Raw genomic sequence first — 13,577 nt, 5'->3', positions numbered from 1 at the left:
TAAGGTCGCTATGAGTTGGTACCAACTCAATGGCACCTAACAACAACACTCAATCACACAAGTCCCCAACATCAAACTGTTTACATTGTGTGCTTTAGAAATGCTGCCTTAGTCAAGTTTTATCAGGAAATAAGGAATTAATGTTTTGTTATGAACTATTGTTAAGGAGTCCTGGTGTGGCACTGTGGCTTAATGCTCCAGACTGCAAAGCCTTTTGAACTGCAAGATCGGCTGTTCAAGCTCACCAGTCACTCCTCAGAAGCCCTATACAGAGTTGCTGTGGGTTGGAACCAACTCAGTTCAAGCTCACCAGTTGCTCCTGGGAAACCTTATATCGGGTCATTAAGCATCTGGACTGACTTGACAACACTTAACAATTGTTAACAAATTGTGTACTCTTCACAACTCCTCATAAAATTTCCTCCCTTCTACACTTCTCTCTTTGATGTGAAACCAACTACTTTTGCCTGCTTTACCAAATAAAAACAAACTGCTCTCCTGCAAGGGAGGATACTCATTGTGTTTTCTTGTAAGTAGCTATATGCTTTCAATTCATGGAGTGCAATTATTCCTTCAATAAAATCCTTTGTTTTAATTTCTAATAGAGTGTCATTCCTTCAATCAATGTCAGTCTAGTGTTTTCATTAAGACAAGAACCAAGGTTCTCAGTTCAACAACCCATGAAGAACTAAATCTTGCTGATAACCTTGTTAATGGACTTGGGAGCAGATCCTTACCCAGTCAGTCCTTCAGATGAGAATGCAGCCTCAGACAACTTTTCCATCGCAGCCTTCTAGAAGAGTCTGAAGCAAAGGACTCAGCTACATTATGCCCAGATTCCTGACACACAGAAACTGTAAGACAATGAAAAAGTGTTGCATTAAGATAAATTTGGGGATAACTTTTCATACAGCAATAGATGACTAGTGCAGCTACCCAGATGATTCTAAAATGCAGCCAGGGTTGAGAAATGATGATGTATGTTAACTAAGTATGATCATTTTTTTTAAAATACCCTGTGAGCTCTAGTCTAAGGTTCATATAGACAGATTTCAGTTAATAAACTTCATATGGATACCTCTTCTAAAGAAAACTATTAAATATTTCAGATATATGCAAAGGTATAAAGAATAAACTTAAAAATTAAATATGACATACACACCAAATTTTCTAATTATACCTTTTCCATTCCATTACTCTTACGTATAAATCCTTATCTCTCACTGTAAGAACGGCCCTGAACTTTTCATCTCAATTTAAATTTTACTGGCTTAAAGTTAAATACAATCATTTTTGGTTTTTGTTTTAAATCACTGGTGTAATCTGTAATTACATCCCCATTTTCATTACTTTAATTTTTTTCTCTCACATTTCCATCAAAGATTTGTCAATTTTAGCTGTTTTACTAAAGGAACAACTTTTGGCTTTCTAATATATCTTTTAAAAACTCAATTGTTTTAGGCATAATTTACATTTGGTAAAATTTACCTTTTAGTTGTATATTTTAATAGATTTTGGCAAATGTATGTAGTCAGATAACCAAGAGCCCAATCTTCCACCACCACCATCAAGATAAAGAACATTTCCATCACCCAGAAATTTCCATCACCCAGAAACTTCCCTTGTGCCCACTTTTCAGTCTTCTTTCCCTGCCACCAGACCTTCACTACTGCCAATGGTCTGATTTCTCTCCCTAAAGTTTTGCCTGTTCCATAATAACATATAAATAAAAAATAAAATTATACAATAAGCTTCTTTCCATTAGTACAAATGTTTTTGAGATTCATCCATGTTGTTTAGATTCAAACTCAAAAGGGAAAATCCTTCTGTGAATGTGGGTGCTGAGAGATAAAAATAATGACCAGGAGACAGTTCAACAGACATTGGTTTATTGCAGAAAAAGATGATTTACAAACAAGGAAACTTACTTACTGTCCAGGGACAAGAGCAGTTGCTGCTTCCAATGGCAGCGGCTGGACAGTCAAGATTTTTCACACAAGGGTAGTAGGGTACATGTGTGTGGTTGTGGGTCCCTTTTCTACTACGTGGTAAACAAGTCTCATATTCCAGGAAAGAAGGGATGCAGGTGGTATGAGGAAAGCCCTTTCTTCAGCAGAGACTCAAGGGAAACAGAAGAACAGCCTAACACCAGCTACCAGTAGATAAGTGGTTAGACCATGGAACACAGAGTTTCAGTGTTCAGGGTCAGGGATATAGACTCGACTTGGGAGAGATGGGGAATGACAGGGCATTTCTCCTGGGTTGCTATTGTTGTTGTTACTATTGTGTGCCATCGAGTTGATTCCAACCCATAGTCACCCTGTATAGGGTTTCTGAGGAGCAGCTGGTGAGCTTGAATCACCAACCTTGCGATTCAAACCAACTTTACAGTACAGTGCATTAACCCACAATGCCACACCCGGCCTCCTGGGTTGACATTAATGTGGCCATTTTGGAGCATTCAACTTTTGTTCCTACACATGTATTAATAATTGTTCCTTTTCATTGTTGAGTAGTATTCTATTGTTTCTTATGCATTAACCAGTTCATGGACGTTTGTTCTAACATTATTGTTTCCAGGTTTGGAGTATTTTGAATAAAAAGCTATCAATATTTATTAAACATACAGGTCTTTATTTTAAGCATCTTTAGTTTCTATATCATTAATTTCTACTCTTAAAATTTCATCTTATCTTCTAATTTCTTTGGGTTTATAATAGTTATCTATTACTGTGTAACAAATTACTCCAAAATGTAGCTGCTGAAATAAACATTTATTATCAGTTTCTATGAGTCAGGAACCCAGAAGTGGGTTAGCCAGATGATTTTGGTCCAGAGGTTCTCACAAGACTTCAGTCAAGGTGTCAGTCAGTCAAGTTTATAATTCACAAACTTGGCATCTCCAGCCTCTCAATCCGAGCTGCAGCAGAATCCATTTCCAGATTCACTTGTGTGGCTATTGGTTGAAAACATGAGTTTCTTGCTACTAGGTTCCCTCCTTCAGACTGTTCACAGCATTATGACTTGCTTTCCCCATAAAGAAGAATCTGAGAGAGAGAGAGAGACAGCGAGGGAAGAGAAGAGTCCCTGAGATGAAAGTTTCAGTCCTTTATAATCTAATTTCAGAAGGCACCTGATCACTTCTGCCATGTTATTTTCATTGAAAGCAAGTCACGAACTTCAACCACACTCAAGGGGATAGATTTATATGATGGCATGGAAACCAGGAACAAAGTCATTGGGTCATCTTAAAGATTGCCTACTACAGTATTTATTTTACTGTTCATTTTCTAGCTTGTAAATGAATACTTAGCTTATTAATTTCAGCCTTCCTAATTTTCTAACATAAGCAGTTATGTCTATAAATTTCCTCTTCAGCACAATTTTAGCTATATTCAATAAGCTTTGATATATATTATTTTCATTATCATTAACCTTTAGTTTTTTTCTAATTTATTTATAATCTGGAAGCTGTTTATAGAATGTTTAAGTTTATTTTAATATATAGAAAGGTTGGTGGTATTTTGTTACTGGTTTTTAACACAATTTTTTTTAGTAATTAAAGAGTTTGTTTTGTATGAAGATAATTCTTTCTGTTTAAGACTTGCTTAGGAATGAACCCCAATGATCTTGTGAAAAGATCAAAATGGATGTCAGAAGTGATTCTGAACTTGCTCTCCAGTACAGAGATGCTAAATCAAATGGAAGAAATGAGGTAGTCAAAGAGCTGAATAGAAAATTCCAAAGAGCATCTTGAGAAGAGAAAGTCAAATATTATAATGAAATGTGCAAATACCTGGAGTTCAAAAACCAAAAGGAAAGAACTTGTTCAGCATTTCTCAAGCTGAAAGACCTGAAGACAAATTTTAAGCTGCAACTTGCAGTATTAAAGGATTCCATGGACAAAATACTGAATGATGAAGAAAGCATCAAAAGATGATGGAAGGTCAAGACAAGCAATCAAGTCCCTTCAGGACAAACCCCCCTCCAAGACTGAAACTCAAAGGGAACACATGAGCAGACACATAAGATTGCTGGTGCCCATGTTGGTTTACTGGTGAGTGGAAGACACAGAAAGCCAGCAATGAAGATATGGGCTGAGTTCAACCACATTCCATAGACTCCTGTCATCCTGGAGATAAGAGAGAGAAAAGGAAGAACTGGTTGGTCTGAAGTGTGATGAGACCTGGGGACTCCTGAGCCCACGGACAAGGACATAGCCATGGAGGGCTAGAGCTGAGAGTGAACCCTCCAGCTGATATGACGTGAGGGGAGATGCACAAAAACACCCAAACTTGTAGATAGTACTCTTTCAACCTAGAATCGATGGCTAGAGGAAGATTAAAAAAATTTTTAGATAAAGGAAACAAGTGTAAATTGCTACAATTTGATAAGCTTGACCTATACTTATGGATGTAGTAGCTCAAAATACCAACTGAGAGGGAAGGAGTCTTCACATCAAATATCAATCCTATCCCCTCTGTATACAGGGTTGATAGGGATGGGCAACTTAGATATTGGCTACCTAAAATGTGGGGAGGGGGCCATAAAGGCACAAAGTGACTAGCTTACAATTTTTCAAGAGGGAGTTTAAGAGTGTGTGGAGGAAGGTAGAGTACCCACTGAATAGTTTTCATCTTGTCTTAACAGAGCTGGTGAAAGGAGTTTGGGATAAGATTCTTATGATTCAATAGTGAGTAATTGTTATCATGACTGCCACAACTGTAAAAGTAGAAGTTTTTCAACAAAAGGGGTAAGTAGTTAATCTTACAGTCCAGGAACAGAGAATCCTAGGACCACCAATGGAGAAGAGCACAAGCAAAATATGGGACCCTATCCAGAGAAGCAGCGACACAAGAGGTGCAGACATGAGGACATGGAGAGAGGGAGTAGCCGAGGACTCTGGACTCACAGAAAGAGAAAGACTGTGTTCTGGTGGCCAGGAGGCAGGCTTGCAGCATGTGCCCTTTGGTTGTTTAAATGATTATATATTCCTGAGTGTGTTTGTCTACATCTCCCTCCACCCACCCCAAAAAAAGAAGAATAGAGGGAATGTAAGCAAATACTGCTGAATGATGATGCACAGAGGAGATTGTAATCATTGCAATGAAATCATGCTGTAAAGACGATGTAAACTATCATTCAGTTCACAATAATAATTTTTTTAAAAAAGAAATGGTCAATGTTCAACTATTTCAAGAGGTAGCATATGATCAAGAACTGATGGTACTGAAGGAAGAAGACCATGCTGCACTGAAGGCACTGGCAAAAAAACAGGGCTCCAGGAATTGTCAGGATATGAATTGAAACTTTCAACAAACTGACACAACACTAGAGGCACTCACTCATCTATGCCATGAAATTTGGAAGACAACTACCTGGTCAACCAATTGGAAGAGATCCATATTTGTGCCTCTTCCAAAAAGAGGTGACCCAACGGAATGTGGAAATCATTGCACAATATCATTAATATCAGATGCAAGTAAAATTTTTGTGAAGGTAATTCAAAAACAGCTGCAACAGTATACTGAACTGCCAGAAACTCAAGCCAGATTCAGAAGAGGACGTGGAAGTAGGGATATCATTGCTAATATCAGATGGATGACAAAAGCAGAGAGTACCAGAAAGTTGCTTACTTGTGCTTTATTGATTATGGAGAGGCTTTTTTACTATGTGGATCATGACAAGCTATGGATATTCCAGAACACTTGATTGTGCTTATGAGGAATCTGTAAATAAACTAAGAAGCAGCCATTCATTCTAACAAGGGAATACCGAATAGTTTAAAATCAGGTAAGGTGTGCACCCAGGTGTATCATTGCACCATACTTACTCAACCTGCATGTTGAACAAATAATTCAAGAAGCTGGATTATATGAAAAGCATGGCTTCAGCATTAGAGGACAACTCATTAACAACCTGCAATATGCAGATGATACAACCTTGTTTGATGAAAGCAAAGAGGACTTAAAATATTTACTGATAAAGATCAAAGACTACAGCCTTCAGTATGGATTGCAGCTCAATGTAAAAAAACAAAACAAAAAAAAAAAACCCTCACCCCTAGACCAATAAATAACATCATGATAAATGGAGAAAAAAATGAAGTTACCAAAGACTTCATTTTGCTTAGATCCACAATCAACACTCACAGAAGCAGCTGTCAGGAAATCAAATGACATATTGCATTAGGCAAATTTGTTACACAAGACCTCTTTAAAGTGTTCAAGAGCAAAGATGTCAGTTTGAGGACTAAGTCATAACCCTAGTCATGGTATTTTCTGGACTTCCAGAAAAACAAACAAATCTGTGTTGGACAGAGCACAGCCAGAATGCTCCTTAGAAGCCAGGATAATCAGAGTTCATCTCTCCTACTTTGGACATGTTATCAGGAGGGACCAGTCCCTGGACAAAGACATCATGCTTTGTAAAGTGGAGGGTCAACATGAAAGAGGAAGACTCCCAATAATGGGTTAATATAGTGACAGCAGCAATGGGCTCAAATGTAACCATTGTGAAGGCGTCTCAGGATCAGGTAGTGTTTCGTTCTGTTGTGCATAGGGTCACTGTAAGTTGTAACAGATTCAACAGCACCTAACAACAACAACGAGTGAATACATAGATAGACATGCAGACCAAATCAGTGTGGAAGGGAGAATGGAATTTTCTATATGTGTATTTACCTGTATTACAAATATATCCATGAATGTGGTAGAGTATACAGAGGACAAAGCTATGAAAACTTCATAGATATTACCAAACACACTGAAGCAATGAATAGCTAGACTTGGGGGCTCAGGGCCATCGTCTGAGGAGATATCAAGGTCAATTGGCATAACACAGTCCACAAAAATGGCTCCATATGATAAGCACTTGATTGCAAACCACAAGATCCATTGTTCGAGCCCACTAGCCACTCTATGGGAGAAAGATAAGGCTTTCTGCTCATGTGAAGATTTAAAGCCTCTGCAATCCTATACAGGGTCACTATGAATCGGAACCAACTGTGGAATTTAACAAGTTCACAAAGACAATGTTCTATATCCTACTGTGGTGAAAAGCAACTGGGGTCTTAAAAGCTTATGAACAGATATGTAAGATGTAATTATTGCTCTCTTCCCACCCAAAGCAAACAACAGTGAAGAAAATCAAAGATGCATGGAAACAAATAGTCCAATGGACTAATGGAGCGTGTGAACATCAGTCTCCATAACCCTAAGACCAGAAGAACTAAATGGTGCTCAGCTACCCCTACCAACTGCCCTAAAAGGATCACATTAGAAGGTCCTGGATGTAATGGAAAAAAATTATTGAACAAGACTCAAAATGAACCAGGTTTACTGGTAGGATAGGGATTGGTAGAACCGCAAAAACTATTGCCCCTAAATACCCTTCTAGTCTGGAACTGTACTCACCCCCATGCTCAATTTTCAGCCAAACAATAGATAGCTCTATAGGGGAACAATAATATAGGAGGTACACACTCCTTGAAACAATCCACCATTTGAGATTTTTTTCTTTTAAGGCAACATTTACTCAAAGACAAAGTTCAGAATAGTTAGAGAAGGAGGAATAGGAACAAGAAACGCAGGGAGAAAATGGAATAGGTGAAGTTACATTGTGGGGATTGCAGTCAACGACATGAAACAAAATGTGTGTGCATTGTTAAATTGGATAACAGACTTGCTCTGTAATTCTTCACCCAATTCACAATACAAAGATTTTTTTAAAAGTACATCTGTAAGTTTACATGTAATGATTCCAACCCCCGAGACAAATAAGGTTACAATTTATAAAGATACTACTAATAAAAGGCAGTAGCACTAAAAACAAAAGGAAAAAAAAAAAAAAGACTTATGGCAGAACCAGAATCCCAGCATATATTGGCAACCTCCTGTACCATATGATGTGAAAAATAGGTTATAATGTAATATTAAGGTAAATACCAGACTAAGATATATCTAAAACCAAAAACCAGCTGAAAGGAACTGTATGACTAGCTAACAATGAATGATTAACTTCAACCTGACAGATAATTTTTTAAATATTCTGTACTTTCCCCCATTTTCTACAATGAGTGTATGTTACTTTTAAAATCATAAACATGTGAATGTTATTTTTAAGAGAAAATGCATATGCCCTATTCTCAGATGTAAAGTATTGAACCTAGTGTATAAATGTCTCTTTATATTTATGTCTTCTCTACTTAAAATTGTGCCATTCTGTCCCAACACAAGGTACTGATGGGCATGCCCTATGGAAGCATACCCAGAAAGACGGTGCCTCGGGCTGAGGAAGAAAAAGCCATGGACTTTTCAGTCCTTTGGGATTTTGAGGTACCATTCACAATATGCCAATACACCTCCATTTTTGTGGTTATCAAGATTTAAAGATTGCATGGATAAGTGAGCGATATTGCATTGAATTATTAAAAAGACCAGTGCTTTAAACAAATAGGATCCCAACACGATGCACAATGAACAAGCAAACCATGAGCTAGAAAGTCATGGCCATCAATAGCCCTTCCAGGTCTCCTTCATGGGTTGCTCTCTCCAACCATACCCTGATGAATGGGGTTCCTATCATTTAATGGCTCTGTGTAAGACGATCTTACAGTATGATTTTATCTCCCAACACTGATATTCAGACCCCAGTCTATCTCCACTTCAGCCATTGCTCCAGTTTCATATAAAATCTTAAAATGAATGTTCAGCCTGTTGCTCGAATTCAACAATTATCCAACCAAACTCCACTTCTCCTTTATCCTTTCTTCCTTATTGGCATTATGATTCATTCAATGATTCAAGTCTAAAATCTGAGTGGCATCTTATACTTCTCCCTTTTCATCAACAATCCCCCATCACCACCACACTTGATCCATCACTAAGCCTGAATCCAAGTACCAGATTCTTGAATCAGTCCCCACTTTTCCATCCATCCTACCTCTGTTTTGTATAATGTCCTCCCCTGCCAGAACTGCTCACAACCTTCTAACTGTAATACCTACCTTGGCTTGGTTCCTAAATCCTCCATTCCTCTGGCAGCAGGGGATCCTTCTAGAATGAAAATCTGACTCTGTCACTCCCCTACCTGTGAGGTTCCTTGGTTTCCCATGATCAAATGGAATAAAATTCAGTATTCTTCATTGGATTTACAAAAGAACTGCTCACTACCTGGCTGTTACCTACCTCTCAGGCCCCATCTCTCTCTTATTCCTCATACTTTGTTGTCCAGTATCATTAAAATTTTAGGGAGTTTTCTGAATGCATTACACTATTCTACTGCCTTTATGCCTTTTGCTTGTGGTCCTCTTCCTAGATGTTACTGTTAGTTGACACTGAGTTTATTCCAACACACAGCAGTCCCATGTGTTTTAAATATAACTGCTCCATGGGGTTTTTAATGCTGTGACCTTTCAGAAGCAGATTGCCAGGACACCTCTGGGTGGGTTTGAATTGCCAACTTCTCAGCTATTTGTTCTTAACTGCTGCACCACCTAGAGAGTTCATCTGCTGGTAATACCCTTCTCCTTTTTGGATGACCACACTTGCAGGCCACTGGGAATTTGATTCTGCAGTACCAAGGAGCTCCTGAGATGTGTGTGGGGGCTGGGGGTGGGGAGGTTATAGGATGACACTGTTGTGGTGTCATCATCCTTAAATCTTACAATCAAATTTGAGACCTCTCAGAATTTTGTGAAGTGTGATGTTGGGGTATTTTTCCAAGTTATTTGGAACAGCAGTACCCAACTATACTACTACAAAAAATTTTCTCTATTTCACCCAAGAACCCAAATTGAAATATCCTAGTTACCAAAAACAAACAGAATTTATTCCTGTTTTACACAATCAAAGAAGTGCTAAAACCCTTAATATAATCATTGTTGTAGTTAAGTGCCATTGAATTGGTTCAAATTCATAGTGACCCTGTACAGGGTTTTTGAAGAACAGCTGGTGGGTTTGAACGGCCGACCTTGCAGTTAACCATCAAATGTTTATCCTACAGCACTACACATAGGTAATTATCCCTTCAAAATGTACGTAATTACCCTAAATCCAATTGCACCTAAAAGACAAACACAAAACAAAACTTGAAACCTGGGTTCGATTCTTAGTCTCATCATGTCTAATTTTCTCTAGAAGTTTTGATCGATAAAGCTCACAGACATCTACCTATTTCTGCTTCTGAAATTAAGAACCTGGGGATGGGGGAAAGAATTGGTAACTAAGTGCACATTCTGATGCATACAGAATCATACATGTACACACACACACACACACACACACCGTATTCCTAATTTTATCCCAAATATTAGCACGCTACTCTCTAAATTCTCTCTCTAAATACTTGCTATAATGGGGAAATCAAAGAAATGAAGAAGAGAAAGAAAGAGAGGCATAAATGTCCCCTGAAGTGAAGCAAAGGGCAAGGACATGCAGAGCCCTTCCTTCCCCACCTCAGACTTTCACTAGAAGCCAGAGAAAGGAATCCCTAGAAGAATGGAAATGTCTCATGACAGTCTGCACCGAGATTACAAATCCAGAGCTTTTGCATTTGCTGTCCCACAGGGCTACATCAAGTATTCTGCTCTCTTCTATGGCTACTACAATGACCAGAGGACCATTGGGTGGCTGAGGTACCGGTTGCCAATGGCTTACTTTATGGTGGGGGTCAGCGTGTTTGGCTACAGCCTGATGATTGTCATTAGATCGTAAGTATGATAATCTCATTTAAAGGCTTTTACTTTTCTTCACACAAACAGCCCACTCCCCTGGTTACTCTGCTCACCTTCCTGTGGGGGGGTTCAGAGAGAAAACAAGGAAGCAAATAAACAAACAAGACAAATGTTGATTGTGATACCAAAACAAAATACAATAAAACCCACTGCTATCTATTCAATTCTGACTCAGAGCAATCCTGTAAAGGATTGTATATTGCTACAGAAGCATAAAGCCGTATGTGGTATAAAAGACAGAAACAGGCTGTGGACGTTCTGGAAAAATGTGATAGAAACTCGGTACATGAGACTGAGACCTGAAGCCTTCAGTCATACTGAAAGTCATCATTATTCTTAGGTGCCATTGCATCTACCAACTCACAGCAACCCTATGCACAACAGAATGAAACACTGCATAGTCCTACATCAACCTCACAATTGTTGCCTCACTTGAGCCCATTGCTACTGCTACTGTGTCAGTCCATCTCATTAAGGATCTTCCTCTTTTTTGTTGGCCCTCCACTTTACCAAGCATGATGTCCTTATCCAGGGACTGGTTCCTCCTGATAATATGTCCAAAGTATATATATAAGGAGCTATGGTAGCGTAGTGGTTACGAATCAGGCTGCGAACCTTAAGGTCAGTGGTTCGAAACTACCAGCCGCTCCGCGGGAGAAAGATGAGGCTTTCTACTCCCATAAGGATTTACACCCTCGGAAACCCTGTACAGGGTCGCTATGGGTCGGAACCGACTCAACGGCACTTAACAACAACAACAACAATAAGAGACAAAGCACATTCTAAAGCGCATTCTGGTTGTATTTCTTCCAACATAGATTTTTTTGTTCTTTGGGCAGTCCATGGTACTTTTATATTCTCCTCCAGCACCGTAACTCAAATCCATTGGTTTTCCGTATTAGTTGACCAAGTTTCACATGCATATGAGGTTATTGAATATGCCATGGTTTGGATGAGATGCACTTTAGTCCTCAAACTGACATCTTTACTCTTGAACACTTTGAAGAGGTCTCGCACAAATTTGCCTTTTGCACTGCATTGTCTGATTTCTTTACTGCTGCTTCATTTAATATTCATGGTTGATCCAAGCAAAATGAAGTCTTTGACAACATCAATCTTTTCTCCATTTATATGGATACTGATTACTGTTCCAGTGTTGAGTATTTTTGTTTTCTTTCCATTGAGATGCAACCCATAACAAAGGCTATGGCCTTTGATCAGCTGAAGTCAGCAGTGATATCCCTTTTCCACATCCTTATCTGATCCTAGCTTGAAGCTCTGGCAGCTCCCTGTCAATGCACTGTCACATTTGTTTTTGAATTATCTTTAGTAAAATTTTACTTGCATATGATACTAATGATACTATCCAATGATTTGCACATTACATTAGGTCATATCTTTTTGGAATGGGCACAAATACTGATTTCTTCCAACCAGTTGGCCACAAAGCTGTCTTCCAAATTATTTGGCATAGATGAGTGAGTGCCTCAGTGCCACTGCACTGTTGAAAGATTGCAATATATATTCTGTTAATTCCAGGGGGCCTTGTTCCTTGCCAATGTCTTCTGTGTACTTTGGACTTCTTTCTTCAGTATCATTGGTTCTTGATTATATGCTACCTCTTGAAATAGTTGAACATCAACCATTTATTTTTGGTGCAGTGACTTTGTGTATTCCTTCCACTTTCTTTTGATGCTTTCTGCATCATTCAATATTTTGCCCATAGAATCTTTCAATACTGCAAAACAAGACTTGAAATTTTTCTTCCGTTTACTCAGCTTAAGCATGTGTTTCCCATTTGGTTTTCTAACTGCAGGTCTTTACACATTTTGTTATACTATTTGACTTTGTCTTCTCAAGCCACCCTTTGAAATTTTGTATTCAACTCTTTTACTCCTCATTTCTTCTATTTTCTTTTAGTATCTTTATGCTGGAAAGCAAGTTTCAGTCTTCTGACATCCATTTTGGTGTTTCTTTCTTATATTCTTTTTTAAGTTGTTACTGTGAGGTTTATATGGGAGAACATCAGCTTTACACTCATCCTATCGTATTTCGTTTCATTGCAATGATTACAATCCCCTCAATACATCATCAAATAACCAAAGGTTACACCACACAGGCCCACCCCCTGGCCACCCACACACAGCCCTTCTCCCTCCCTGAGTCCAGTGTCCCCAGCTGCTCCATCTGTCCATGTAATCGTCTCTGTCTACATCCCTGGCATCACTGCCTCTCTGGGTAGAGTCCTGCTCTCCGTTCTGATCACTTGATGGTCCCAGGGACCTCTGCTCCTGGGCTACAAAATCAATCTCTTCCTTTTGTCAAAAAACATCAACCTCTATATTTCCTACCCTCACAGTCAGTTCTGATGGCAATTATTCACTATTGTACCGCAAGACTCTTATCCCCATTTCCTTTCACCAGCCCGGTTCCAACAGATTGAATATCATACTATGGTAATTCTACCTTCCCCCACCCCATCTGGAACTAGGCTCCCTCTTGAAAGCTTGTAAGCCAGTCACTTCTTGCCTTTATATGTGCCTCACACACACACATACACACACACACACATTTTGGGTAGCCAGTGTCTAAGTTGCCCATCCCTGTCAACCCTGTGTACCGAGGGAGTGGGAGTGATCCTCGCTGTAAAGATTTGTTCCCTTTTTTCAGCTACTACATCCATAAGTATAGGTAAAGTTCATCAAATTGTAGCAGGTTAATCTTTCTTTTTTTTTCCTCTTCTTTCTTCTTCTAGTCAAGTTCTGATATTCCAGCCATTGAAGCCAGGTCAAGTGGGTACTATATGCAAGTATGGGTGTTCTTGTGCATCTCCCCTCACTTC

At 38.9% G+C, this 13,577-nt stretch overlaps 1 protein-coding gene across 1 annotated transcript in view; it reads left to right on the top strand.

Annotated features, from left to right (window-relative positions):
• Nucleotides 1-13,577, top strand: part of TMC2 (transmembrane channel-like 2) — a 122,708-nt gene that overhangs the window by 38,095 nt on the left and 71,036 nt on the right. Inside the window, exons 7-8 of the mRNA XM_006874862.1 lie at nucleotides 8,238-8,336; nucleotides 10,569-10,711. Of these exons, the coding sequence (XP_006874924.1) occupies nucleotides 8,238-8,336; nucleotides 10,569-10,711 (242 nt within the window). The remainder of the gene's footprint in view (nucleotides 1-8,237; nucleotides 8,337-10,568; nucleotides 10,712-13,577) is intronic.

This window comes from Chrysochloris asiatica, unplaced genomic scaffold (genome assembly GCF_000296735.1).
Source record: "Chrysochloris asiatica unplaced genomic scaffold, ChrAsi1.0 scaffold00304, whole genome shotgun sequence".
In the NCBI taxonomy this organism is placed as follows: Eukaryota; Metazoa; Chordata; class Mammalia; order Afrosoricida; family Chrysochloridae; genus Chrysochloris; species Chrysochloris asiatica.
This window is presented reverse-complemented; position numbering and strand designations above follow the sequence as displayed.